Source organism: Polyodon spathula, chromosome 25 (genome assembly GCF_017654505.1).
Source record: "Polyodon spathula isolate WHYD16114869_AA chromosome 25, ASM1765450v1, whole genome shotgun sequence".
NCBI classification, from domain to species: Eukaryota; Metazoa; Chordata; class Actinopteri; order Acipenseriformes; family Polyodontidae; genus Polyodon; species Polyodon spathula.
In genome coordinates, this window is record NC_054558.1 from 5,508,731 (window position 1) to 5,533,289 (window position 24,559).

A 24,559-nucleotide genomic window follows, 5' to 3' on the forward strand; every position below is an offset into this window, starting at 1 on the left:
AAGCGAAACCACGACAGGGAGGAGTGTCGACACGTCACACGTTATTTTTTCGACTTTGCGTTAGACTTTACCCACTGTACTGCGAATGGGTAACACAGTACCGTCTTCAGGCAACAGCAATGGCATACCTGTCAGGACTACCGTTTTCAAGAGAAATCTACCGGTAAGAAACCCGTTTAATCTAGGAACCCTCCTCTCTATTTATTTGTCCTACCTTTTAGATCGGTTCCCTCACATGCCATCTGGTGGCCGGTCTATTCCCCGTCCCTACTTGCTTGACTAGCGAGAGAGTGGCAGCTGCTGTTATGATCCCAATGCAATCTTGAGAGATTGCAAGTCTGTCACTTGGGCACATAACAACACGCACCACAGAAACACAACCACGATTCAGCCTCACTGCTACGCTAAAGGGCTCTTATGCTGTATTTCTAGTTTAGTTTCTGAGCATCTATATTAGAAAACACACACACACAGCCCGTGCCGCTTTGCTCGCTTAAATAACACTATCCCTTACAAACACCTCCTGGTCAAGTGTCCCGGGCCCTTGACGGGTATGCAATGGTTCTTAAACCCTAAAAGTGTACAACTTGAACTGTGTACAGCAGCCACTAAACATGTATAACATACCGTGTCGCTTCAGGACTACAGCACAGTGTTTACATTATACAGCGTTTCGGGCCAAATCGCGCTTTCTCCTCCCCGGCCCCAGAGCATGAATATTACAGAATGAAGTGCGGGATTGAGCGGAGCAGATTATGCGTGTTCACGTTCCCGGGTTGAACGCTCTCTGTGCGTTCAACTACGGCAAAGCGGAGCCCGGGAATGTGCACAGGCTCATACGCGCGCCTTGTTTGCAGCGGCAGGGGATATTCCTTATGCAGGTTCCCGGGGCCCCCCCGCTCCTGGTGCATGGCGGGCTGCTGGAGGTGAGTATCCCAGTTTGCGCCGCAGCTTCTCCAAGCCGAGGGAGAGCTGGGATAGGAAAATGGGGGTGAAATGGCAGGGTGGAGGCGGCAGGCGGGTGGCTGGTGGTTTGCAGCCGATAGAAGGAGTCGGGGAGCAGGGGGGTACACGGGGTTTGAGGGGTACACGGTGGGAGAGAGCGGAGGGAGCCGGGGGGCGCAGACCGGAGCGGTGAAGCGCTTGATCTGCAGCAGCAGGCGGCCCGGGCCTGTGTACCGGCATCGTAGATTAGCAGCACAACAACAACAGCAAGAAACTTTTACAAACAGGGATAATCGTGCATTAGCATTTTGGAACAAATCCTATTGTTTCACGACGACAACAACAACAACAAATAAATAAATTCTGACGCGCCCGCAATTGTTGTACAACGTCATCAACGCCTTTGGTACCTACATGGGAGGAATATGGTGTGTGTGTGGGCACTAATTTGTAATTCGTGTTGCCAAATTATAATAATTGTAGGGGAAGTCGGTTTGTTAATACGTGTGTCCGCGGTGCTGATACAGCGATGGGTTGCAATTCACAGTAAAGAGCTTTTATTAGTGTGGTCGCACACTTGCAGGGACTGTAGCGTTCTTTCTTCAGTTCAGGTTCACAATGATAAGTATGTATTTGTCAGTTTTAGATACGGGTAAGATGTCAGATTGTAATGAAGGGAGGGATACTGAGTTGAGGCGTTCTTAGTATATATGGAATTTATCATATCAGATGGGCTGAGCCGGAATTTCTAGCACTGTGGGTACAAACAATGTGAAGCACAGTATCGTGCCAGCAGACCATGGGTAAGGATTACTGCACCTGGCGCTGCTGCCCCAGCAGCATAACCGATGAAATATAATGATGTGTCGTCTGTCAGCCCGATGCTGAGCAGAGAAACAAGAAAGCAAGTTTAAGCACAAATATTCATTCAAGTGTAGACACTTTGCAAACTGAGGTTCCAATATCACATTTAATGTAAACAAATAATGAAATAAATTAAAAATCACTTCCAGGTGGTTTCACAGAGAGGAATTCGCTCTAATCGTGGACTACCTAATGTTACCTGAGGTACCAAAAGTCAATTTCTGGTTCTGTGAAACCAACCGATAAAGCCCAATATGAAGTAACAATACAATCACCACCTGACAATCACACAATGCTGTACTGTATTGCCACTGTTTTTGTAGTTGGTTTTCACTCACCCGTTGTTTCCATTCAGGCAGGCCACAGTGGAGAGAAAATCCTGCCGTCAGATTGGCTGAAAGGAGAACATTTCCGTTTTTCTCACCCAATTATTTTTCTGTTCCTAGTTCAGTCACAGTGGAGAGAAATCCTGCACTCAGATTGGCTGAAAGTTGCCGTTTTTCTCCCTCTCTGGTTTCTGTTAGAGCGGTCATTATTATGGGAGATGCCCTCTAAGTGATCTAGTCTAAAAACACATTTTTAAAATGTATCCGTGAAATAAACAGAATTGCTTCAAATGTGTGCAGACTCTCAATAGAGTGGGGGGTCACCCCCCCAACCCCCCCCCCCTCGTAATCGATTATGCAAAAAAACCAAAAAAAACATTAAGTGGTTCAATGGGCCAAATTGCAAGAATTTTGAGAAAATGCAATCTGAAGTTTCAATGCTTTTTGATGGTGACAGCCCTTGCAATGTGCTGAAGCCCTCTTTGCTGAATAGGACAGACCAGCCTGTCTCTGAGCCAATCACACACAGTTTGGAGTGAGGGGTGGGGGTTGGATCCTTTAGCTGTTGTTGATTGATGTTTTCTTGGGAGCAGGTGTACTTTATAAACCATGGACAGTCTGGGACTTCAAGCAGTGACACTCAGTGACGGCTCTAGCTCATTCATCCAGCAAGCTATCAAAGGTAAACGAGAAGCATGCACTTGCAGGGCACAGTTGTTTTATGTTTTAATGTATTTTTTTTTTGCGTTTTAAAGTATGTATTCCTTTTAAACTGATTTACACATGAGAAGGGGCCACTGGCCCAGTCTAAGCTAGTCCGATTCCAGGTAGCTGATTGATCTCAGAACACTTGTCAAGTTGGGTCTTGATAAGAACAGAAGAAAATATATGAACAGGAGCAGAAACGGTTGCCAATCTCAACAGGATAATTGGTAAATAAGTTTGGTGGAGATTCAGAATGCATTAAAATTGCATTTTCCTGCCCCCTTTTTATGATGCAGTTACACAAATCTATACTGTTAGAATGTCCCGGAGCAGGGAAAGACTCCCTGTTTTGTTTTTTTTTACAGATGGGAAGCTGATTGAAGGAGACACCATCCAGTTGGAGGACGGTACCACCGCGTACATCCAGCAGGTCACCGTGCAGCAGAAAGGTACAAGAGACTGGCATTAGAACAGGGTCGCAGAATGTCCAAAATCTTCCGGAACCAAACAATTCCACATTTGAATTAACAAAAGACAAGGCTTTTTTTAGGGGTTCCAGACCAGTAAAGAAACGAATAAATCACAGGGATAAGTCCAGGTACCCGGTTTCTGCTGTCCAGGGGTGCTTCCCCACAGTGTGTGTGACATGCTCTAATCTAATCCAGCTGGGGCTTATCCCCACAGGGTGTAGGTTGGACAAAGCAAGCCTTTAGTTTACCTTTGAATTAGTGATTTGAGTGTTTGAATCTGTTGTTTTGTTTTTCAGACTATACCCCGTTCGAGGATGGCCAGGCAGTACAGCTGGAAGATGGCAGCACTGCCTACATTCACCACATGCTCAAAGGTATTCCTTTCCTTGGTGGATTTGTTTTCGGACTGCGGTAATGTGTTGGGAACAAGCACGTGTCTCCCGGCGGCGTGCAGGCTTGCTGAAACAGTGCAGCAATGCCTGTCTTTTTAAAACAATAAGCGCAGTGCAGTCATACCAAAGCAGTTGTAGAAACATCATAACATGCAATTCTGCATTTAATCTGTCATATTAAACCATTCCTGGCTTTGCTATTTATACTTATTTAGGAACACCTGAATGGTTTGAACTGCGCTTGTGTTCTTTCAATTGCTTCATTTTTGTTTTAATGAGAAGTTATTTGCCAATTGATCCACGTTGCAAAGAAAGTGAAGCATGCTGTATGTTTAAACTGTTTCAGCTGACCCAGCTCACTATGTTCCGCTGTGATACTAACTGTCAGTCCATCCCAGACTGAGTACTGAGAGGGATCTCCACAAGCAAGTACCCCAAAGAAAGCTGTACCCAATGTGGGGGTCTTTGCTTAAAGCCCGCCATGCTGACAGTCCTCCTCTCCCTGCTGCTGTCCCCAGAGGGCTATGACCCCAGCACGGTGGAGGCAGTCCAGCTGGAAGATGGCAGCACTGCGTACATCCACCACCCCTCCGGCATGCAGGCCAGCAACACCATCCTGACCGTGCACACTGATGGCGGGCTGGAGGAGGGCACCGTCGACCCAGAGACCATCACCACCCTGGAGCAGTTCGCCAGCAAGGTCAGGCAGGCTGGGGGCGCCGCCAGGGGAACGCAATCACAGCAGGGGTTGGAGGGGGCTGGAGTTTTAAGCTACACCCTGTAAGATATTCTTGGAGCCCCCGTGGATAGCAGGACAGGCCCAGCTCCTTGTTCTAACCATGTTCTTAACCGAACCAATTCCGTCCAGGTCCTAAAGCAGGCAGCTGCTCAATTAGACCTGCATGAGCTGGTTTAGGATCACACTGAAAATCGATCTGAAATCCGTAATGTTTTTCTCAGATGTCCGAGTCGGATGTGGTGGAGGACAATGGGCCCAGCAGCACCGGGCTTCAGCAGAGCGACTCTGCAGAGGATCCCGGCGCTATCGAGGTGGGTGTGGAGATGATCGGAGACTCCCTCGCCCCTTCAATGCACGCCTGACCGGATTAGGTTTTTTTTTGGGGGGGAGGACGTCCCTGTTCTATATTGGATTGCTTGGCGGGAGTCCTTTACTCCTGCTCCGCCTGTTCGTTGCAGGTGCTGTTCCAGGAGTCGCGCAGCTCAGGGAAGTCTCAGCAGAGCGGGGAGAAGTCGCATCGCTGTCAGTACGAGGGCTGCGGCCGGCTCTACACCACAGCTCACCATTTAAAGGTAATGCACACCTCTTGACCAAGAGCCTCACTTTCTTCTGGGAAAGCTGCCTGTTCTCTTTAAATAGGCGCGTGCTGCCTGCTGTGATTTCATGCATTGTGTGTGTGTCCCAGACCTGGGGGTCAGTTACAATGTGTACTGTGTAATTATAATTGTAATTCTACTATATAATTGATCAATTACAGTTCAGTTGCGCATTTATTAGTCATGCAATGAATATTCTTGTATTTTCAACCTCTTTTAGTGACCCTGTTTGATTGAAATGTTATGTGGCATGTCTCTGTGTTTGTACCTGTGGTTATAGCTTGGTCATTTCTTTTTGTATTACTGCATATGCCACCATTGACATTAACATGTTGATGTGTAGTTTGTTTCTTTTTTAGTGTAATTATGATTGTAATTACTGTAGCATAGTTGTACAGAACGGTGTTGCATTTGCATTTCCAGTGCACAGTTCTGCTGTCTTTGTAATTGTAATTGAGCCAGGTGTGCTGTGTCCTCAGGTTCATGAAAGAGCTCACACAGGCGACCGGCCGTACAGGTGTGATGTGCCGAGCTGCGGGAAGGCCTTCGCTACGGGGTACGGCTTGAAGAGCCACATCCGCACACACACTGGAGAGAAACCGTACAAGTGTCCTGAAGACATGTGCACCAAGGCCTTCAAGACATCAGGAGACCTGCAGAAACACGTACGCATACACACAGGTACGCTTTCAGCACAGTCCAGAGCACAGGCAACGAGACAGACCTCTAGACACGCACTCGATGAGTCTGAAACAGACCTCTACACATGCACTCGACGAATCTGAAACAGACCTCTTGCACTCGACGAGTCTGAAACAGACCTCTAGAGTGTTGGATGCTCGTTGGACATCAGTAGGACTGATGGAAGCTGTTGTTGTTGTTTCTTTGTTTGGTGTCCCAGGCGAGCGGCCGTTCCAGTGCCCGTTCGAGGGCTGTGGCCGCTCCTTCACCACCTCCAATATCCGCAAAGTCCACATCCGCACCCACACCGGGGAGCGGCCCTACATGTGCGAGGAGCAGGGCTGCGGGCGGGGCTTCGCCAGCGCCACCAACTTCAAGAACCACATGAGGATACACACAGGTACTGCGCCAGCCTGCTGACTTACTGCATAGTGTAGAAAGAGTGAGAGAATCTGAAAACTGAGCTTAACATTGAAATCCGATCTTAATACCAACACACTTTAAACATAACTTAACAATGAACAATTCAACACTCGATAATGTTAAAAAAAAAAAGAAGGCCATTACCTTTGGATTAATTGTATCTGAGGCCATTATGAATGTCCGCCCTCGTGAGCATGCTGTGTGTGTGCGTGCAACAGTGACAAATGCCTCTGTGTTTGTGCAGGTGAAAAACCGTATGTGTGCACTGTGCCAGGCTGTGGAAAGCGCTTCACGGAGTACTCCAGTCTATACAAACACCACGTGGTGCACACGCACTGCAAACCCTACACCTGCAACCACTGCGGGAAGACGTACCGGCAGACCTCCACCCTCGCCATGCACAAGCGCACCGCGCACGGGGACTTCGAGGCCACAGAGGAGGCAGAGCAGCACCACTCCGACGGTGAGCGAAGCACGCTGCTGCGCAAGAGAGCCCAGGGTAGCTTGCCAATGCTGGAGATGCTGCCTGTTTACGGGCTGGGTTGCACTGCCCTGTCTTTCTTGTTCCAGCTTTTGATAATAGTAATAAGGCGATTTTGCTTTTAATCTGTCTCAAATATCTCTTCTCATCTGACTGCTTTGAAAGGTTTGCCTCGGGTTATGTTTGATTGTCTCGCACGTGCTTGGGGCTTATACAGTGGAAACTCCTGATAAACCATGAGCTTAATACAATGTGATTCAAATCTCGGATTCCATCCCATTTATCCTGGCCCACAATGCACACCAGGAGTCTGAATGATCTCGTTCTAAAAGACGTTCTGTTTTCCTTTTGTGCGCCGGGACAGACGGAGGGGATCAGGAGCCCGATCTGAAACGGCAGCGCATCGCCTTCCTGACTGAGGAGGATGGGGGCGCGGCCCCACACGTTGCAATGGTAGCACAGGACGTCATGGAGTCACAGGTCGCGCTGATGACTCAAGACGGGACACAGCAGGTAGAGGGGTGGCGGAAAGGGCTTGGTAACAGTCTGCCGCTCATATTGCAGAGTATAGAAAATGAGGATTTTTCCAGCTGCCTCCCGGACTGATTCTGAATTCAGTCCCAAACCTTTCTTGCCCCAGCAGAAGGAAATCAAACCGATTTCAATACTGAATCTCGTTCGTTTTAGCTCAACCAGGACGGGCTGAGACACAACACTTAATGGAAACATTATCTACAACATGAAACACTACGGTGTCATAAATCTGACAAAAACTAAATTCACCTTTTTTGTTCAGTGTGTATACATATCAGATGCCTTCGTAAAACTGAAGCATGTTTCTTGCTCTTCCTATTAATAACCAAGAGATGAACTGTAACCTGTCTTCCCACCTAGGTGAGCCTATCCCATGAGGACCTGCAAGCGCTGGGTTCAGCCATCACCATGGTAACACAGGACGGCAGAACAATTGCAGTCCCTGCCAACCAGGGTGACATCGCTGGGTCTGGCACCCACACAGTTACCGTGGTGACGGCTGATGGAACGGAGGCACAGTCGGTATGCACTGCCCTTGTTTACATGCTAGAGACGTTCTTTACTAAGTTATTGAAGTGTCAGAATCTGGGGGAATATGAAGATTATCATACCACTTCACACTTACAGTGTTACACTTACACATATGTCTGGTTTAATTATTATTTATTTTTGGATTAAGTAGAGAAATCAAATATTGTTGCATCTCTCAAAGAAACTGGGGTCTGGCTAGACTGGGCCATGTCAATGTTAGCTGCAGTGTCGAAGTTTGGCCGCCAGGTGTCAGTTTTTCCATGTTAGTGTTATCCTAGACACTTACTGTGTTTGAATGTTTAATACCCTGCACATCACTTCTAATATAATATAATATCCTGGGGTTGTTTGCAAAATATATGCTTAACCAGGTCACAGCATGCGTGCAATTGTGAATTTCTTGTAATAAAACCAACCATTATTTAGTGAGTGAGAGGTTTGAATAGTACTTGGCAAGGCCCTAATTATAATCTTGCCCTCATCCCTACCAGGTGGCCATTGTAACAGATGGGATGATGGTTGGAGATTCACATGGAACAGCTCAGCATTACCAACAGGTGGCGCTGTTGGCCACAGCAAACGGAACCCAGATAGCGGTACAGGTCAGTGTGGATTTCTGTTTCATTGCTGCATCTTCTTCTGTAAGGACCAAAACTCGAATTTCCAATTCCCTTAACATTAAAAAGAGTACGACGACATTTTGTAACATTTCCCAATGTAAATGTATCTTAATTTTAGATCCAGTTTTATTATGCACCAATTGCTGTGGTTATATGCTGTTTTTATTGCACTGTCAAACCTGAAATAAAGCCCACTGTGATAGATTTCTGTGTACATCCTCATGCAGCAGTACAACACTAAATGCATTCTATAAGCACCTCGGTCTGCAGGATACACAACATGCTTGCTGTAAGCCCCCCAGGTATATCAAGACCACCTTTATCTTTTAGGCAGTCATTTCTAAGCAGGTGTGTAAATGCTCTTCCCTTTTAAACAGCTGGAGGAGCAGCAGACCCTGGAGGAAGCCATCAGCATGGCCACAGCAGCCATTCAGCAGGGCAGCATGTCTCAGGACGAGGTGGTGGCTGAGCGAGGCTGCTGAGGAGCTCTCTTTCTCTCGCAGGCTGGGAGGAAACGAAAACCAGACGGGCATGAAGAAACTGGAACCAGAGGCGCAGTCAGAGGGTGCGCTGCCAGCTTTTAAAAACATTTCTTCTTCTTCATGGCGCTTGTTTGAGTCCAAAAGGTATTGCTTTTAATTTTTTTCTTAAAAAAAAAAAAAAAAAAAAAAAAAAAAACAAACACCGCTGGCTGTTTCCCAGCCTTGTTCGTGAAGGGGAACGCAACTTGCCCCCACCCCCACAAATCCCAGGACCTTTCCTGGCAGAAAGGTTTGACAGCTCGGCTTCTCTCGCACTGAAATCAATGGGAAATGAAGGAGCTTCCGGATGTAGAAGAGCCACCAGGATAATGCAGGCTTTTCTTGCTGTGTTGTTTCATATTTTTTTTTTTCCTTTGCTCTCTTTCCTTTGGATTTCTGGAATGACTGCCAGCAAGGACTTATATGTACTAAGACTAGCGCCCTCTCACGCTGGGGGAGGCTGATGTGATCAGATGGTCCGTGCAATCTCCCTAGACTTGAAGCGCAGCAAGGTACTCCCCTCCTAACAGTATTAGATGCGTGTGATTTTAACAGCTGGAGCACTCTGCTTTCCTGATCTCCGAGTCCAGAGAAAGACGGCGCCCGTATCTTTTTCAACTGTACCAAAGGTTTTGTTTAAACCAGCAATAAATATATCTTTGCATTGTTTTCCATTGCACATAAAAGCCAGCTCCACACACCCGATCGCTTGGTTGTAATTGTTTTGTACAAGTCATAAAAATTACTGGTTAAAACCAAAAATAGGACTAGTTTTGCTAGAGAAGCCGCGCTGTTTTGAGTTTGCGTTTCCACACGGGCCCCTTTCCCAGAGCTTCGTGACAGGCGGTGTACTGTTTGTCTCAGATGATAGGAATTGCTTTTTTTTGGTTAATGAAACTTTTTCTGCTTTAAAAAGGTGTTTGGGCTGATGTGTGTGAATGGACTTTAAATAAAAATGTGGTTAAAACCCTTAAGCTTGCTTATTTCATTACAGGACATTGTGTGTCTCTCTTATAATAAACTCCTTGATTAAAAAAAAATAATATATATATATATATATATATATATATATATATATATATATATATATATATATATAAATCATCTGTGTTTGGTCAGACATCACTGTAAAATAGTCCAGTATTCAAAACATCAAGTAGGAAATCAGGGGGGAAAAAAGTATTAGATGTTTTAAGGGGCTTGCTTGTCCTGAGAACCGGTTTGTGAGTTTGTAGCAGAAGGATATGGTTACTTTTATGGTTAAATTCAGTGTGAACAGGATTGACAAACCCAACAGCGAAGGGTAAAGCCAGCGTATTGGCGTCTGCTTAGTGTCTGAGCAATTACTCCAGTCGGTTTAATGGGACCTCTGCCAGGTTCATACAGAATATCCTGAAGACCTGATCAGAGACCGGCTGTGAAACACGCAGCAGACCCTGTGATCGGTGCTTCAGCTTTACTCGGTTACTTTCTTTTAAAACCTTTTATTCTCTTGTTGAAATGGTATAGCATCCGGCAGTAAGGCTGTATGTACATCAATAAAAATGAGACGCTCTTTGTTTTTGAATGTTCTCTAGTCTGTGAACCGAAACTCATTTCAATCTGTTACTGATTTTTCTTTTTAGTATTTGTAAATGTATCGCTAGTGAGTGTTTCTCTAGTTCTGGATGAAATGACTGCGCTAAACAGAACACACAGTTCTGGTAACGAGTTCAAAGCAGGCTGCGGCTCTTAGTTCTGTGAAGGGTGCGGTAAAGGCTGGCTTGGTATTGTGTAAGCCTGCATTGGGCCAGTTTACTCGATGCGCTTGTAATTACTTGGGACGATTTCAGTCCTAATGAGAACAAAGGCCTGTCAGAGAGGACTTAGTGGTTGAATACAAATTAACTTTTAAAAGTTAAAATGTCGGAATTCTTCAAGGCCAAAGGCAGCTGCTTCTAATTTCGCGCTATTGTTCAGTTTACACATGACAGCTAAGCTGAAACAGCTGTCTTATTAAATGATAGCGTTTGATACCTTGTTGTTTTAGCCTCGTGTTTGCTTATGCAAGGTAATGATGCAGCAAAAGGCACTGTTCCTTTTGAGAAATTCACTTGTTAGTGCTTGCACATTGCTGCAGTACGCCTGCCTTAGCCTGACAGAAAGATAACTCCCATTTTAGTTTAAGGATAATGCAACTCTGTGCACATAAAGGTGTTACTGATTATTAGCTAGAGGTGGCAGTTTCACCAGTATAAAATTCTACAGTAGATTACTTTCAATTCTGACTTATTGACATGCAGTCAGTCCTGTTTTTCTTTGCAGATTGCTGTGCTTTTTATTTTTTTACACCAGGCAAAAGTTAATTGACTTTCTTTTCTGGTAACGCCCGAAAGTACTTCTCTGCAGTTTAGCAGCGTGAGATCAGATTAACATAAAAGCACAGATGGAAATCGCAGTCCGCTGTACCTCCTTCTGTTGCAACAACGTACGGTAAACTGTGCCGTGAACATTTGGGGTACGTGAACACGAAATCTGTTTTAGTCTCCACTGTTCTGCCAGTGTTGGTCGGTTTTATTTTGTTTGATTCCTCTGTTCTTGAACCCGGTATTACTACAGCATGTTCTGTCTTTACCGTCTGGAGAGAGATTGAATATCCACAGCAGGTGTAACGTGTCACTGCAGCCTCTGCCGAGTTTGGCTCGAGTCGTACTTCAAGACTAGGCTGCTTCAGCAGTGTAAGCTTTCACTTTCTGGTGCTTTTGAAAGTGATAGAATGGCACTTTTTAGGTTAACTGATTTATTACTGCTAGCCACGTTTCAATGTGATTAAAAACAGTTATTTTGACCTCTTGAATACTGTTATATTATTAATATCCATTAGCCTGATCTCATGTCTGAATAACGTCATGCTGTCGCCACTAAAAACAGAAATTAACACCCCGCTTAAAACTAATGGATGCTTTCACAGATTCTGAAGGACTGCCTTATGTTGCTTTAAGTAAAGTGGTTCAAGATTAGTGCTGATCTGGGTGTTGGCTATTGGAAGAACCACATACGTTGGGTTGCCAGTGTCCTTACGGTGACAAAAGCTTCAAAACAAAAGAAACGACAAGCATTTGAAAAAAAGTGTAAGAACACCGATTCCATTTGTTAAAAAAGACGAGGCAAAATCCAGACTTTTTTTTTTTTTTTTTTTTTTTTTAAACATGAGCAATTACAATTTTCAAGTGCAAATACCGTTATGAACTCTATGATACATCATAACAAACTCTTATTAATAATAATAATAATAATAATAACACAACATAACATTTCGATCATCCTCTTGTTTTGTTGGGGAGTGGCTGGGGGCCGGAGGCATAGAGGCGCATGTTTCATTGTAAAGCCCAGGAAACAAAAAGCAGGTATAAATAGAAGGTGAAACACATTTGAACTCTCAGTACAGCTCGACCTCTCTCCAGACACACCGCGCGTCTGCACACTACAGCAAGCAGGCTTTAGGTTACCATGTCCAGAGTCTTTATCGGTTTAGGGTAGGGGTGTCCAGCAGGTAAAATGATATCATTAACTATTTCAGGCTCTTTTTAATTGGCTCAGTTAACCAATTTCGAACAGGGTTGGAACAAAGACCAGGAGTGGAGGTGCCATCCCCCTGGTTTAGGGTCTATGAGAGGAGCATGGATTGAAATAAGACTGTGCTTGTCCCTTAAACGCCACACTGGGAAACTGCAGGTGCTGCAGCGTTCGCTTTACAGAACAGATCTTCAGTGTGACATCACAATGAAAAACGTGCAGCTGTTTGCAGCAGAGGAGAGAATCCCTGTCCTACTCCACAAAGCGAAGGTAAGGAATGAGAGACGGAGAAAACTGTTCAAATTGGAGATTTTCATAATGGCAGCACAAGAAAATGTGCGTCTGAATTCATATTACAAGATCTCACTGGGATCCTTTTAGTGCTGGTGCACAAATCTAGAATATACTGGAATTGCACTACAGTCAACCCAGAAGCTGATGGCTATGTTTCGTGGTTTACCCAAGCAATAGAAAAAAAGGACGTTCTATTGAAGAGTTTTTGGCAGGTATAAATATCGTTCTGGCTTTTCTGTAAAAACACAGGAGATTAGGATCGCTGCACTCACACACAGGCAGGCTGAGAGTTCCAGTACACCAGTGAAAAGGTCATTGGTTTTGTCATTGTGATACTCTTTGGAGGAGCTGCATGGGCTGGGACTGAACTAGAGGGGGCACTGTTTCAGGAGGGGGGGCTATGAGAAATGGGCTGGCTGCTGACTTCCACTACTTTTATAGGGACATGAAGCAAATGCAAAGGTGAAAACAAACTGCATAAAAACCAAGAAGAAACAACTGAAGCTGCTGGAGGTGCACTTACTGTTCCGAGGCTTTGCACTAGAAAAATGTGTTTACTTTTTGTCATTCCGCAACGCTTTCACTTCCCACGCTCACAGCACCAGCTTTTATATTTAAATGTTAAACGAAAACAGATTTTGCTTATGTGTTTTGCTCTTTTTCTTTTGGTGGGGGCTTATAAAACTCTGTAAACATGTTTTTTAAAACTCCAAAGGTAAGGGAATTGGTAGAAGTGATACGATGCATGGTCTGAATTGGGAAGTCCCCAATGAGTTAGTTGCGTTTTCTCATGCAAAACAAACACAGTCTCTTATTTTGTTTGCTCGAACTGAAAAATAACCTTTTTTTGGCTTGCGGTGCTTTGACTTGATTAGCCCTGCAACAGGAGGAATGGCTCAGCTGCCCAAGCAACTGTGGCGAGGCTTGCGCCCTGATTTTATGGAAAACAAAACAGCTACATGGTTGGGTAACTCACATGCATAGAACACATTTACAGAACCGATACTACAGAGCAGCGGGAGAATGCGAGGAGTCCCAGGGAATAAAACAAACAGAAGAAACGATAATAATCAATGCTGAAGGAGCTGGAACAAGTCAATGAGCCTCAATCACCTGGAGCCTTCAGCGGAGTCTCGGCTAACTAATCCGTTGTGACGGCGAGGGAAAAAAACAGAAGCCAAAAAAAGTCTGCATAGTGAAGTATGTTTTAAAAGCCATAAAAAAGTTTTTGTTGTCGTTGTTGTAGTTGGTGGCTGGCTGGCTCGCTCTCCGCCCCCTGTGGCTACTTGTATGGCCTCAGAAAGCTGGACACTTTGGAGCTCAGCAGCTTGATGAAGGAACGCGGCAGCATCTCGTTGGACTCGCGGGTCGTGTACTTGAAGTAGTTCTGTGGGTGAGCCAGCACGTCGAACAGGGTTTTGATCAGCTTCTTATCCTTTCGAAACAAATATAAAACATTTTTTTGTAAACCATCTATAAAAATGAAAGCCATTTGAGGTTGAAGATCTACTCTTAGCACACATTAATACACAGGAGAACTGTTAATTAATTTGTCTGCCAGTCAGTATTCTGTGTGTGCACCTGGGATATATTGTAGTAGAGAGGTGCTGTTCACACCACAGTACACAAGGTGGTGCAGTCGAGCTCACCTTTAGGATTTCTTGGTGGTTTTCAGAGGCATAGAGCCTGCCGTCTCGAACTATGTCTTCCACCAGCTGCTCATAATCCTCTGAAAATACAAATAAACTGATGAGCACGCATCTAGAAAACTGATCTGTGAGCTGTCAGGAAAGTATCGGTCAGGCACTCCATCTGACACGCACATCTACGTGAAGGTAGTCGGGAAACAGAACCCTATGTCTTGACGTACTATTTAAAAATTATTTTCGATTTAGAAAGTCTGCGGCACGTTGTTAACATAACGTCAAAGCCAATATTCTGCAGCGGGCCAATGGGCAGACCTTTCACCTCTCAAGGGCTGGGTTGGAGCCTGGTTTCGGATGCCAGGCTGTGCTTACCGTCGTAGGTGACGTATGGGATCTGGAAGCCGCGGGCGCTGTTGGCCTCGTTGGATTTGAAGTTGATCCAGAGCTTGCGGGAGCGGGCGGTGAAGGCGATGGGCCGCTCGTAGGTCTGGCAGGTCTCATAGGTGGTGATGGAGCTTGGAGACGCTGCGGACCAAGGAGACGGAGATTACCAACGGAGCAGAAACTAGAAACCATCACGAGTGGACCTGGCTTGCCGTGGAGAGCGCCCAAGCCCACGTTGAGTCCATGACCAACCGACTCATTTCAAGCAATGCTGAAAGACCCCGGACCCTGGCTGGGACTCACAGTTCTTCCTCATGACCAGCACATCTCCACACTCATCCTCAGATGGCAGGAAGATCTCGGGCACCACGATGAGGATCTTGCGCTTGGGCGGGGGGTTGATGTTCCAGGTGCACTCCACGTTGGCAGGGTAGTTCCCGGGGTAGTTGGGCGACTCGATGTAGCCTGTGTACTCCCCCAGCTCCCCCCCACACCGCTGGTCTGCAGAGAGAAGGGTGAGGGAGGGGCATGCAGTCACACACATACTCAGCATCAGACACTCCTCTCCAATCAACATATGAGAACTTCAAGCCTTTTATCATTTACGGTTCAGTCTTGCGATCGCCCACACACCATCAAACACAATACATACATCACGCAACAGTTTCTGTGTAAGATAAAACTCACAGTGCCAACTCAAGATCAGAGGAGGCATAGTCAAGGCTTTACATTTTAAATCCTTGTCTTCCACTAGATCCTTTTTTTTTATTGCTTCAGGATATGCCTCTATTGTGTTGCAGCGTAGCGTTGTATTATTATCATGGGGCGGCAATTATGAGCTCGATTCTACCTGCTCCAAATTGTCATTAGCACATTTATTCTACAGTCAATTACTGATCAAACAAATAAAAAAAACAGCTTATAACGGCTGATTTGTTAACGTTGTGGTGGGGGTGTTTTGCCTTTGATCTAGCTCTGTGTTGCTAACGCTAGTTAAAGGTAAGCCACTGGGTTTAAGAAACGTTCTCACTCTTGCACTGGGACACAGTGGTGGCCCCGTCAAAGTCGGTGGTGGTGTTGCCCGGGCAGGAGATGCAGTAGTTCTGCCGGAAGTCGGGCTGGTAGGTGCTTAGCGGACAGCGGATGCAGCGGTGGACCGTGGTGTTGTAGTAATGACCCGGGGAGCACTGCACTGCAGGCGGACAAGGACAAACACTTTGATTAACCATCAGACCAGACGGTCCGTACATGACGAGGCAGTGCAAGCTGGCAGGCAGCAGCGGGGATGACAATAAGACACCCACTGCGTAGCAGCTTGATCCATTCCTGGTTTTACTGCGAGTTTAATAAGACGCACCAGATACAATACCTAATCAAGCTCGTAATAAGACCTGGAATGGGTGAAACTGCTCTGCAGCTGGAGTTCCCTTCCCCGCAGCAGTGTCTGTTCTCCAGGAGCGGGGTCGTGTTACTCGCTGCTCACCCTTGGTCTCGCAGTCGTGGAAGGAGCTGGCTGCCTCATTCTTGGTGCTCAGCCCCCCTCCGCAGGGAAAGCAGAGGGTGCGGCCCGGGTCGGGCTGGTAAGTCCCCCGGGGGCAGGCCTGGCACGGCTTGAACCCATCGTGAGAGTGGTACCCCGACGGGCACTGCCCTGCAAATCAGAGGAAGGGGGCACTGAGCACAGCAAAAACAACAGCCACGTGGGTGTCCGTTCAGTCCGGGGGCTAGTACACTTGCACATGAATGACATTAACATGCTAGTGTATATTATATACACCGTGTGTGAGTACGTGTCTACAGCACACTCTTGGTATCCATAGTACGAAAATAGTATTGGCTTGAGACATTCCTCTAAAATTCAAATACTCTGTAAATACAAGTAGAATTAGGACCATACCACAATGAATAAGCAAACCAAAAGAACAGCACCCCATCATAATTAGCTTCCAGACAAAGGCTTATTTCCGCTGTCAGTCATGCTTTGGCTTCCTGGGCTCGGTGTGTTTTTTGTCCCGGTCACCCCACATACCTGTGCAGGATGTGATATTACGGGCGCCAGCAGGGCCGTGCCCATCACTTCCGGGGCAAAGGTCGCAGGCAAGCTGGCCTTCCCTTTCCTGGAAGGTGCCAGGCGGGCAGGAGATGCACTTTTCCTGTTCTCCGTGGTAATAAGATCCTGGCAAGCATCTAACTGAGAGAGTAGCAGAGACATGCGTGAGAGGGAGCGGAAGAGAAACATGAGCAGGATAAGGTTGGAGAAGAGGGCTCAGAGAGGTTGTGTCTGCCCTGATTACTGTGTTGCAGTGCTGTGACCTGTCCTCATTGAGCGCTGCTGTGTTTTCTCATTGAGCGCTATTTTCAAACCTCTTTCAGCGTGCACTGAGATTGCTGAACTAAGTGAGGCAGAGGGAGTAGGGCAGTCTTTGAAACAACGCAGTGCTCTGGGGTTCAGAACAGCACAGCTCTGGCAATACCGTACAGGTGGAACCCAGCCATGCAATGCTTCAGCTGCAGTAATTGGGTTAATATTAAATGTCAAGGATACTTGATTACCACTCCATGCATTTGCAATTTCGAGGACGAAGAAACCAAACTTGTCCTCAATATCTGGCCCCCCCCCCCTCCCCCGGTCTCTCTTCCTTACCACAGCGGCCATTGTCCCTCTCTTTCCCGGGGCCGCAGTTCTCCTGCCTCTCGGGGGCCCGTGCCAGTTTCTGTGCCACCTCGTACTCCAGCCCCGCCACGCGGATCAGGAAGCGCTCCTGGTTGATGGACTTCTTCAGGGCCTTGATGGATGACTTCACCTGCTTCTCCATGCGCTGCCGCAGGCAGTTGAGGTTACAGCTCGCTGTGGAGGAACACGGGGAGTAGCGTCATGTGGTGCACAGTCCTCAGGGTCTGCAGCCCCTCAACCCAAATCGCAGCCTGAGCCCTTGGAGGTTGCAGGTAAAAATCCCCCCCCTGGTTTCACTCACCTGTAATCTCCTCTGGTTTCACTTCTGCCTCCAGCTCCAGCGTGATGCGGGTCACCTCCTTGTTCGGGGGGTTGCGGGCGCGCCGGCCCTTTACCTTTTTAGACGAGTCGCATTTCAGGTTCACGAAGGTCACGTGGCAGTCATTACAGGGCAGGGCACCGCCTGGGGAAACACACACCAGGGTTAGTCAGCAGGGGGTGCCAGAGAGCCGGCGTAGAGCACACACACACACACACACACACACACACACACACACTGCTGCAGAAAACAAATACTGAAAGCACAGTAAAGAATAGAGTACTGCAATATTACTGTGGAAACACTGAAAACCAAAGGCTCTCTGCTTTAGCTTTGCGCGTTTCGGTGAGCGTTGGCTTACCTGCCCCCAGTTGCCTGCCCCCGTCTTCCTGTCTGCCCTTCAGTTTGTGGTGCAGGTGACACTTTGCATCTTTGATCTTGAACGAGGCTTTCTGTTTGACTGGTGGGGCCAGAGTCTCTAAAAACAAGAGAGTGGGGCGCGGGGTTAAACTTGCACCGCGGAGGGAAGGAGGACGGATTGTTTTTACAAACTTCAGACAAAATCAGACAAACTGCACAAAGATACCAACAACTTGTTTCATGCATTTGCTTCGCAAGCTTGTCCTCTACAGCAGTTTCCAGAGCAGGTTGTTAACACTGCTGCTCCTGTGATCTGTACGCACGCTGGGGGCTGCTTACCTATACAGCTCTGTGTGTTGTTTTGTTTCTGCGATGCTTTGCTGTTCAGGATGGGGATGCCGCAGCTCACTGTGTAGCTGCTGTCAGATTCTGCAAGAAAACACACACAGAACAGATGAAAACACAGTACAAGCAAATCACACAGTGCAAGCAGATAACACAGTACAAGCAAATCATACAGTGCAAGCAGATAACACAGTACAAGCAAATCACACAGTGCAAGCAGATAACACAGTACAAGCAAATCACACAGTGCAAGCAGATAACACAGTACAAGCAAATCACACAGTGCAAGCAAATCACAGTACAAGCAAATCATACAGTGCAAGCAGATAACACAGTACAAGCAAATCACACAGTGCAAGCAGATAACACAGTGCAAGCAAATCACACAGTGCAAGCAAATCACACAGTACAAGCAAATCATACAGTGCAAGCAGATAACACAGTACAAGCAAATCACACAGTACAAGCAAATCATACAGTGCAAGCAGATAACACAGTACAAGCAAATCACACAGTGCAAGCAAATCACACAGTACAAGCAAATCACACAGTGCAAGCAGATAACACAGTACAAGCAAATCACACAGTGCAAGCAAATCACACAGTACAAGCAAATCATACAGTGCAAGCAGATAACACAGTACAAGCAAATCACACAGTGCAAGCAGATAACACAGTACAAGCAAATCATACAGTGCAAGCAGATAACACAGTACAAGCAAATCACACAGTGCAAGCAGATAACACAGTGCAAGCAAATCACACAGTGCAAGCAGATAACACAGTCCAAGCAAATCATACAGTGCAAGCAAATCACACAGTGCAAGCAAACACACAGTACAAGAAAATCACACAGAGCTGCTGTTGAGCGGAGCTGCACTGCTGTCGCTTACCTGCCAGGTAGTGGGCCTTGGAGGCACAGGTCAGGGAGCAGCTCTCCTTCTTGCCCGCTTTGCTGCAGGTGAGGGTGGCCCGCGGAGACACCCAGCTTGGCAGGCATTTCACCAGCTCTGAAACACACACAAACTGTTAACGCATCCCCACCCCAAATTACATTGCTTACTTGCAGCAGAATAACATCTCACAACAAAATTAATAGCTTCATTAAAATCGGACAAACCGTGACAAAGATAGATGTAGCCTCCAGGGTTAAAAAAAAAAAAAAAAAAAAAAGCCGACATTCAACTTAAGGCTTGTTATGCAAAAGGCAGCAGATTTTCAAGCCCCAGACAAAAAGAGGTAATTGACCAGTTAATGGAGGTTTCACCCTGGACTGGCAGGCTGTGCTTCCAGTCTCTGGCCACTAGGTGCCAGTGTTACCTACTTACCAATGCAGTCCTTCTTGTTCCAGTGCAGCTTGTGTCCGGGAGGGCAGGTACACTCGTAGCTCCCCAGAGTGTTCAGGCAGCTGAACTTACAGCCCCCTTTGTTAATGCTGCACTCATTGATATCTGCGGGGACACATGAGCCAGAGAGATGGTTACAGAAAGCCTTTATGAATGAGTTTACTGTACTATCCCAAAGTGTAGCGAAGCACAATCAAATGATGGGATCGCCTAGGTAAGCACGGTAAAGAAGAGTGAAATTCAGGGCTTGGACAAAAAATAAACTAACCTGCAACATACAGAGTGTGTTACTAGAGTACCCGTGCTCCCTTGAGAAAAGTATTGGGAAAATGTTGGGAAGCTGAGCAAAAAGATTATGAAATCATTTAAGATTATGTGTTCATTTAAGAGGTAATCTCTCACAAAACAGAAAAAACTAATTTCTTGAATTTTTTTTCAAAGGTTCGGTGAAAGAAAAACAAAGATTGGGCACAGCACTGCTAAAGATCTGTTCAAGGCAACACAAAGACATTGGCTCAATTTTATTCTGAAAAGAGACAAAACTAGAAGCTTGGATAAGTTCCCCAGTTTGTTTCAGGTGAGACTTTGCAATAAAAAGCTTTGGAATTTCCACTTTTGCCCATCAAACCCCAAAACTCAAGCCACTTTGAACCAAGAACGAAAAGATGAAAGCATCGCGCCTTGGCAAAGGTTTCGTTAGAGAGAGGGCCGGAATTGTCTGGCTAATTCAAGATCTTGTGCAATAATACTGTATGCACACTGTAGAGCACTGAAGAACTGCTTGCTAGAAATCTGGATTGTATTTGCTTTTTAATAATATATATATATCCATGCCCTGCCTGCCTGTCTATGTTGTTTTGACCCGTTTGTGCTGTGCGGAGGGGGCAGGAAGGATGTGTGGATCTCATTGTTCAAAGCCTTCATGATGGATAGCCCCCTCGCAGGATTGTTTGAGGTGTCAGAACTATCGATAACTGCCACGATTTATGAGGCTCTCCTCGTCCGACACACACCCAAAAAGAAGTGGAGTTTGTTTTCTTTTAAACTTTATTCGGTGAAAAATTGTCACTTTGACCCCCCTGACCTCTGACAGGAGCAAGATAATCAGGTGACCTGTCTGCTGCCAGTCATGTGATCTGGGGCCACAACACAAGACTTGGAAATACAAAACAAATATGATGGGTTGCTAATTACTGTACTTTAAAATAACTAAGATTTATTATGTATCCTCACATACAAGCCACTGTGCTATTTTATGCTTACAGCTTGCATTTGAAGTAGATTGCAACACTTCTCAGTGCTGTACAATGCTGACCAGTATCCTACTGCACATGACTGTGCTTTTAAATGACTTTAAAATCGCACATGTATAATATCATTACATTAGACAGAACCAAAGACTGAAATATGAACACTGCGGATTATGAATTATGTTATTATCAGAAGAGTTTGAAATGTAAGAAGGGTTTTGCCCACCTCCGCAGTGAGCCAGTCCGTACAGCATATAGCCCTTGTGGCAGAGGCACTCAAAGCTGCCAGCCGAATTCACACAGGAGTGATCGCAGGCTCTGTCGAAGGAGCACTCGTCGATATCTGCAGGGGGGAGAAAACACACCATGGATTATACCCCGCTCTCATTGCACCCCGCTCTCATTGCACCCCGCTCTCATTGCACCCTGCTCTCATTGTACCCCGCTCTCATTGCACCCTGCTCTCATTGCACCACGCTCTCATTGCACCCCGCTCTCATTGCACCCCGCTCTCATTGTACCCCGCTCTCATTGCACCCCGCTCTCATTGTACCCCGCAGCTTCACACTATATGAGAGAACAGGCCAAGAGAGGGCACAGCTTTTGCATATAAGCTGCAACCCCCCCCCCACAATGGGGCTTTTGTTTTGGAGGTCAAAACAGACACTCAAGCTGATAAGGCTTCCTCAGCACTGTATTTTGAAGCCAGGTTGAATACAGATTGCTACAGATTGTTCATTTCTTCTGTGAGAAAATCGTGACAGGCAGGCTCCGAGCAGAATGAGAGCTTGTAATTACTGCTGAAAAAAAAAAAACCTGTCTTGATGCCAAATGTCTGTCCAACTGAGCTTAAGATAACAAGAGCTTTTTCCTAGCTGTGGGATTTCACGCTCCTAAATCCTCCATCCATACAGCACAGCCTTGAGAAGACCTCTACACCGGTGCTGCACAAGTCAGCGAAACCTTCCTCCTCATCTCAACAATGCTGTGGGGTTGCTTTTTTTTAGATTTCCTAACCTGTCTATCATTACAGTACATATGGAAAGTATTTGCATTGAAAACAGTTCGCTTATCTAGGAATGTCTCAAACTGCTTGACGTGAAATCAGATCATGTCATGGATCCCTTTTTCACTGAACTACATTGACTTTGCAAACAACTCCCTGCTATTGTGATGTCAAGCTATTTACACAGGGCAGCCCTTTGAGAAGACAGGCTCATTTTCATAGAGGCCTGCAGCTTTTCATAGGGGCGCGAATAACTATCTTCATGAAACAAAATGCACAAATCTGTTATTGGTTAAAGTAGTACCCTGCTCCCCTATGCTCTACCCTGCTCCCCTGTGCTGCACCCTGCTCCCCTGTGCTGCACCCTGCTCCCCTGTGCTCTACCCTGCTCCCCTGTGTTGCACCCTCCTCCCCTTGTCTTGCACACAGGCAAACACCCATGCAAGGCTCCCCTGTGGTGCACCCTCCTCCCCTGTGCTCTACCCTGCTCCCGCTGTGCTCTACCCTGCTCCCCCTATGCTGTCTCCTGCTCTGCACACAGGCAAACACCCACCATGCAAAGCTGTCCTTGAGGATTAAGATTAAAACAAGCTTGCGACTCCCCTCCCTCCCTCCCCAGTCCCGACACTCTCATGACAGCAGCAATAAAGCCATCTGACTTCACCTGAGCGGCATTTCATTAAACCCGTGGAGATCTAATTAGCAGCTTGTTTCAAATGCCAAGTAAAACGAGGCTGGACTGTACAAGCGATCATGGCAATGCTCCCATTGGAACTCTGCTGCTAGTGAGCTCAATGGCGTTCCAGCATTGGGAAAGCTAGCTTTCTGAAGAAATGTCAGCAACACGTTACTCTTTCCGCTTGCTTTTGATGATGTTTTTTTAAATAATGCTTGAGCAAAGTGTCCACAGAGGAGGGATCGCACAGGCACCTGGACCAGCCGTCCTGCCCTGGGGAGAGTAGCTCAGTCTACATGCTCGTGTTCACCTGGGATTCAACTTTGTCATGGATCAGCCCCTTGCAGGAGAGTTAAAGAAATACCACTGGGATACCATTACCAACTGCAGATTACCCTGAAGAAACCCAAGCAGGACCATGAGCAGGGCATTCCCAGCAACAGCTATGCAATAGATCATTTTATGTGGTGCTGCAATGGATTACCAGCTTTGTGTAATGGTTCAAACCATTGTGATGTGCTTAAAATGTCAAAATATGCACATGTTTCCACTGGGGTACCATTCTACTAATGGCTCCTCCCATTCCCGGCCCCCGTCCACGAGATCTGCACTCTCCTTATTGAAAACTCTTGGATAGCGCCTGTACTCTTCTTGTCTGTGTTTGACAGGGGCATCAGTCGCGAGATCTGTCTTAATCACAGGATCCCAAATTAGATCCTGGAGTTGTTTACGGAGGGCAGGAATGCAACTCCAGCGAGAGGGAGGTGCATACGTGCAGAACACCACAGAGCGAGGGATGGAGAATGAAGAAATGTTCCAAAAAAAAGAATGAACACAATAGCGTCTTTGTGATGCTCCATCTGTTCATCTCTCCTTTTTTTTGTTGGCGTAATTTTAGTACACGGGACACCTCCTTTTAAGAGTCCCCTCGATTGGGCGGGTGCAATTTTGAGCAAACCGCAGTCCTCTTTACAGTTAACGAGAGACCCCCCCCCTTTTATAATCCCACAGTCGCTCTTGCTTTTCACACTAATTTTAAAAAACAACAGCAAAAAAAGACTAAATGGAAGCTGTACAGGGCAGATGTTTACGGCAAGCTGGAGAGATAAGGGGAGTTTATCAGAGATGTACCAAATAAAGAATCGAAACTCTAAACCTGGAATGGGCACAGCATCAGATAAACACAGTACCACTGGGCCCTCATGAAGTTCGAGAGTGGAGAGAGGCGGAGAGGGAGGGAGGCTGTCGGACGCTTTCAGATCAAGGAGGAATGCCTTCAGCCTTGCAGACTGGGCAGGCAAGTCCCATCATGACTAATTACACAAGCCGATGACAGCTAAGAAACACCGTGACTATTTAAATTGAGATAACCCCAGAGTTTAGTTTACATCTCAGCCATTTTCAACAACAACAGAAGTTTCATGTATTTTTTTGGGGTATTGATAAAGGAAAAACTACTCTTCCCCCACCTCTAATCTCAACACGCGAGAAAGATAACCGTGTTCTTTTGGCAATGGTTTAGTGTAACCCTTTTGAGCTCTGGCAACCAGCAGAGCAGACTCGGAATACCGAGCTACAGGAAGTGCAGGCAGGCTGCCTTCCTGCTGGAATTCTCAGCTTCAGAATACGAGACAGTTCCACAGAATTCCAGCCTGGGAAACGGCTTGCAACGTGACCCACCGCTGACTGCCCAGGGACTCGAGAATTTCGGCTCAGCGATAAAGTGCCCGCAACCAGATCCTCCATTGCTCGGCGAAGACCTGCTGGCACCCTGGGGTTTGGGTTTAAAAGCAGATCTTATTCAAAGCAAACAAATCTTCACTGATTTCAACTTGATTTAGATTTTTTTGACTTCTTGTAGCAAATGCAAGACTAT

At 46.4% G+C, this 24,559-nt stretch overlaps 2 protein-coding genes across 7 annotated transcripts in view; one reads left to right on the forward strand and one right to left on the reverse strand.

Moving 5' to 3' along the window:
• The first annotated feature begins 80 nt into the window (after positions 1-80).
• Positions 81-8,950, forward strand: LOC121299648 (zinc finger protein 76-like). 3 transcript variants are annotated; one of them, XM_041227524.1, is made up of 14 exons: positions 81-163; positions 2,729-2,817; positions 3,206-3,289; positions 3,607-3,684; positions 4,221-4,402; positions 4,663-4,752; positions 4,900-5,013; positions 5,517-5,718; positions 5,939-6,118; positions 6,386-6,604; positions 6,987-7,135; positions 7,517-7,678; positions 8,179-8,289; positions 8,685-8,950. In XM_041227524.1, exons 2-14 carry the CDS (start codon positions 2,745-2,747, stop codon positions 8,787-8,789), a joined length of 1,749 nt encoding a protein of 582 aa, XP_041083458.1. In that variant the 5' UTR covers positions 81-163; positions 2,729-2,744; the 3' UTR covers positions 8,790-8,950. The 3 variants fall into 3 exon arrangements, with proteins under 3 accessions (XP_041083458.1, XP_041083457.1, XP_041083459.1); XM_041227523.1 differs by lacking the exon at positions 81-163 and adding an exon at positions 832-926; XM_041227525.1 differs by lacking the exon at positions 81-163 and adding an exon at positions 979-1,373.
• A 4,142-nt stretch (positions 8,951-13,092) lies between these two features.
• The window catches only part of LOC121299786 (signal peptide, CUB and EGF-like domain-containing protein 3), a 54,719-nt gene continuing 43,252 nt past the window's right edge, over positions 13,093-24,559 (reverse strand). For all 4 annotated transcript variants that reach the window (XM_041227850.1, XM_041227848.1, XM_041227847.1 and 1 more), the window contains 14 exons: positions 21,228-21,344; positions 19,734-19,856; positions 19,299-19,415; positions 18,400-18,489; positions 18,062-18,178; positions 17,683-17,844; positions 17,352-17,555; positions 16,737-16,898; positions 16,191-16,358; positions 15,738-15,899; positions 15,011-15,208; positions 14,696-14,848; positions 14,327-14,406; positions 13,093-14,112 (listed from right to left, as the gene is read on the reverse strand). In XM_041227850.1, the coding sequence (XP_041083784.1) occupies positions 13,960-14,112; positions 14,327-14,406; positions 14,696-14,848; positions 15,011-15,208; positions 15,738-15,899; positions 16,191-16,358; positions 16,737-16,898; positions 17,352-17,555; positions 17,683-17,844; positions 18,062-18,178; positions 18,400-18,489; positions 19,299-19,415; positions 19,734-19,856; positions 21,228-21,344 (2,006 nt within the window). In that variant the 3' untranslated portion in view covers positions 13,093-13,959. The remainder of the gene's footprint in view (positions 14,113-14,326; positions 14,407-14,695; positions 14,849-15,010; positions 15,209-15,737; positions 15,900-16,190; positions 16,359-16,736; positions 16,899-17,351; positions 17,556-17,682; positions 17,845-18,061; positions 18,179-18,399; positions 18,490-19,298; positions 19,416-19,733; positions 19,857-21,227; positions 21,345-24,559) is intronic.

What these genes read in the sequence shown, in the direction of transcription:
- LOC121299648 (XM_041227524.1), top strand. Translation starts at nt 2,745, where the DNA reads ATGGACAGTCTGGGACTTCAAGCAGTGACACTCAGTGACGGCTCTAGC. An exon ending in GGTCACCGTGCAGCAGAAAG is followed by an intron (nt 3,290 to 3,606) that starts GTACAAGAGACT and finishes TTTGTTTTTCAG; the next exon opens with ACTATACCCCGTTCGAGGAT. An exon ending in ACACGTACGCATACACACAG is followed by an intron (nt 5,719 to 5,938) that starts GTACGCTTTCAG and finishes TTGGTGTCCCAG; the next exon opens with GCGAGCGGCCGTTCCAGTGC.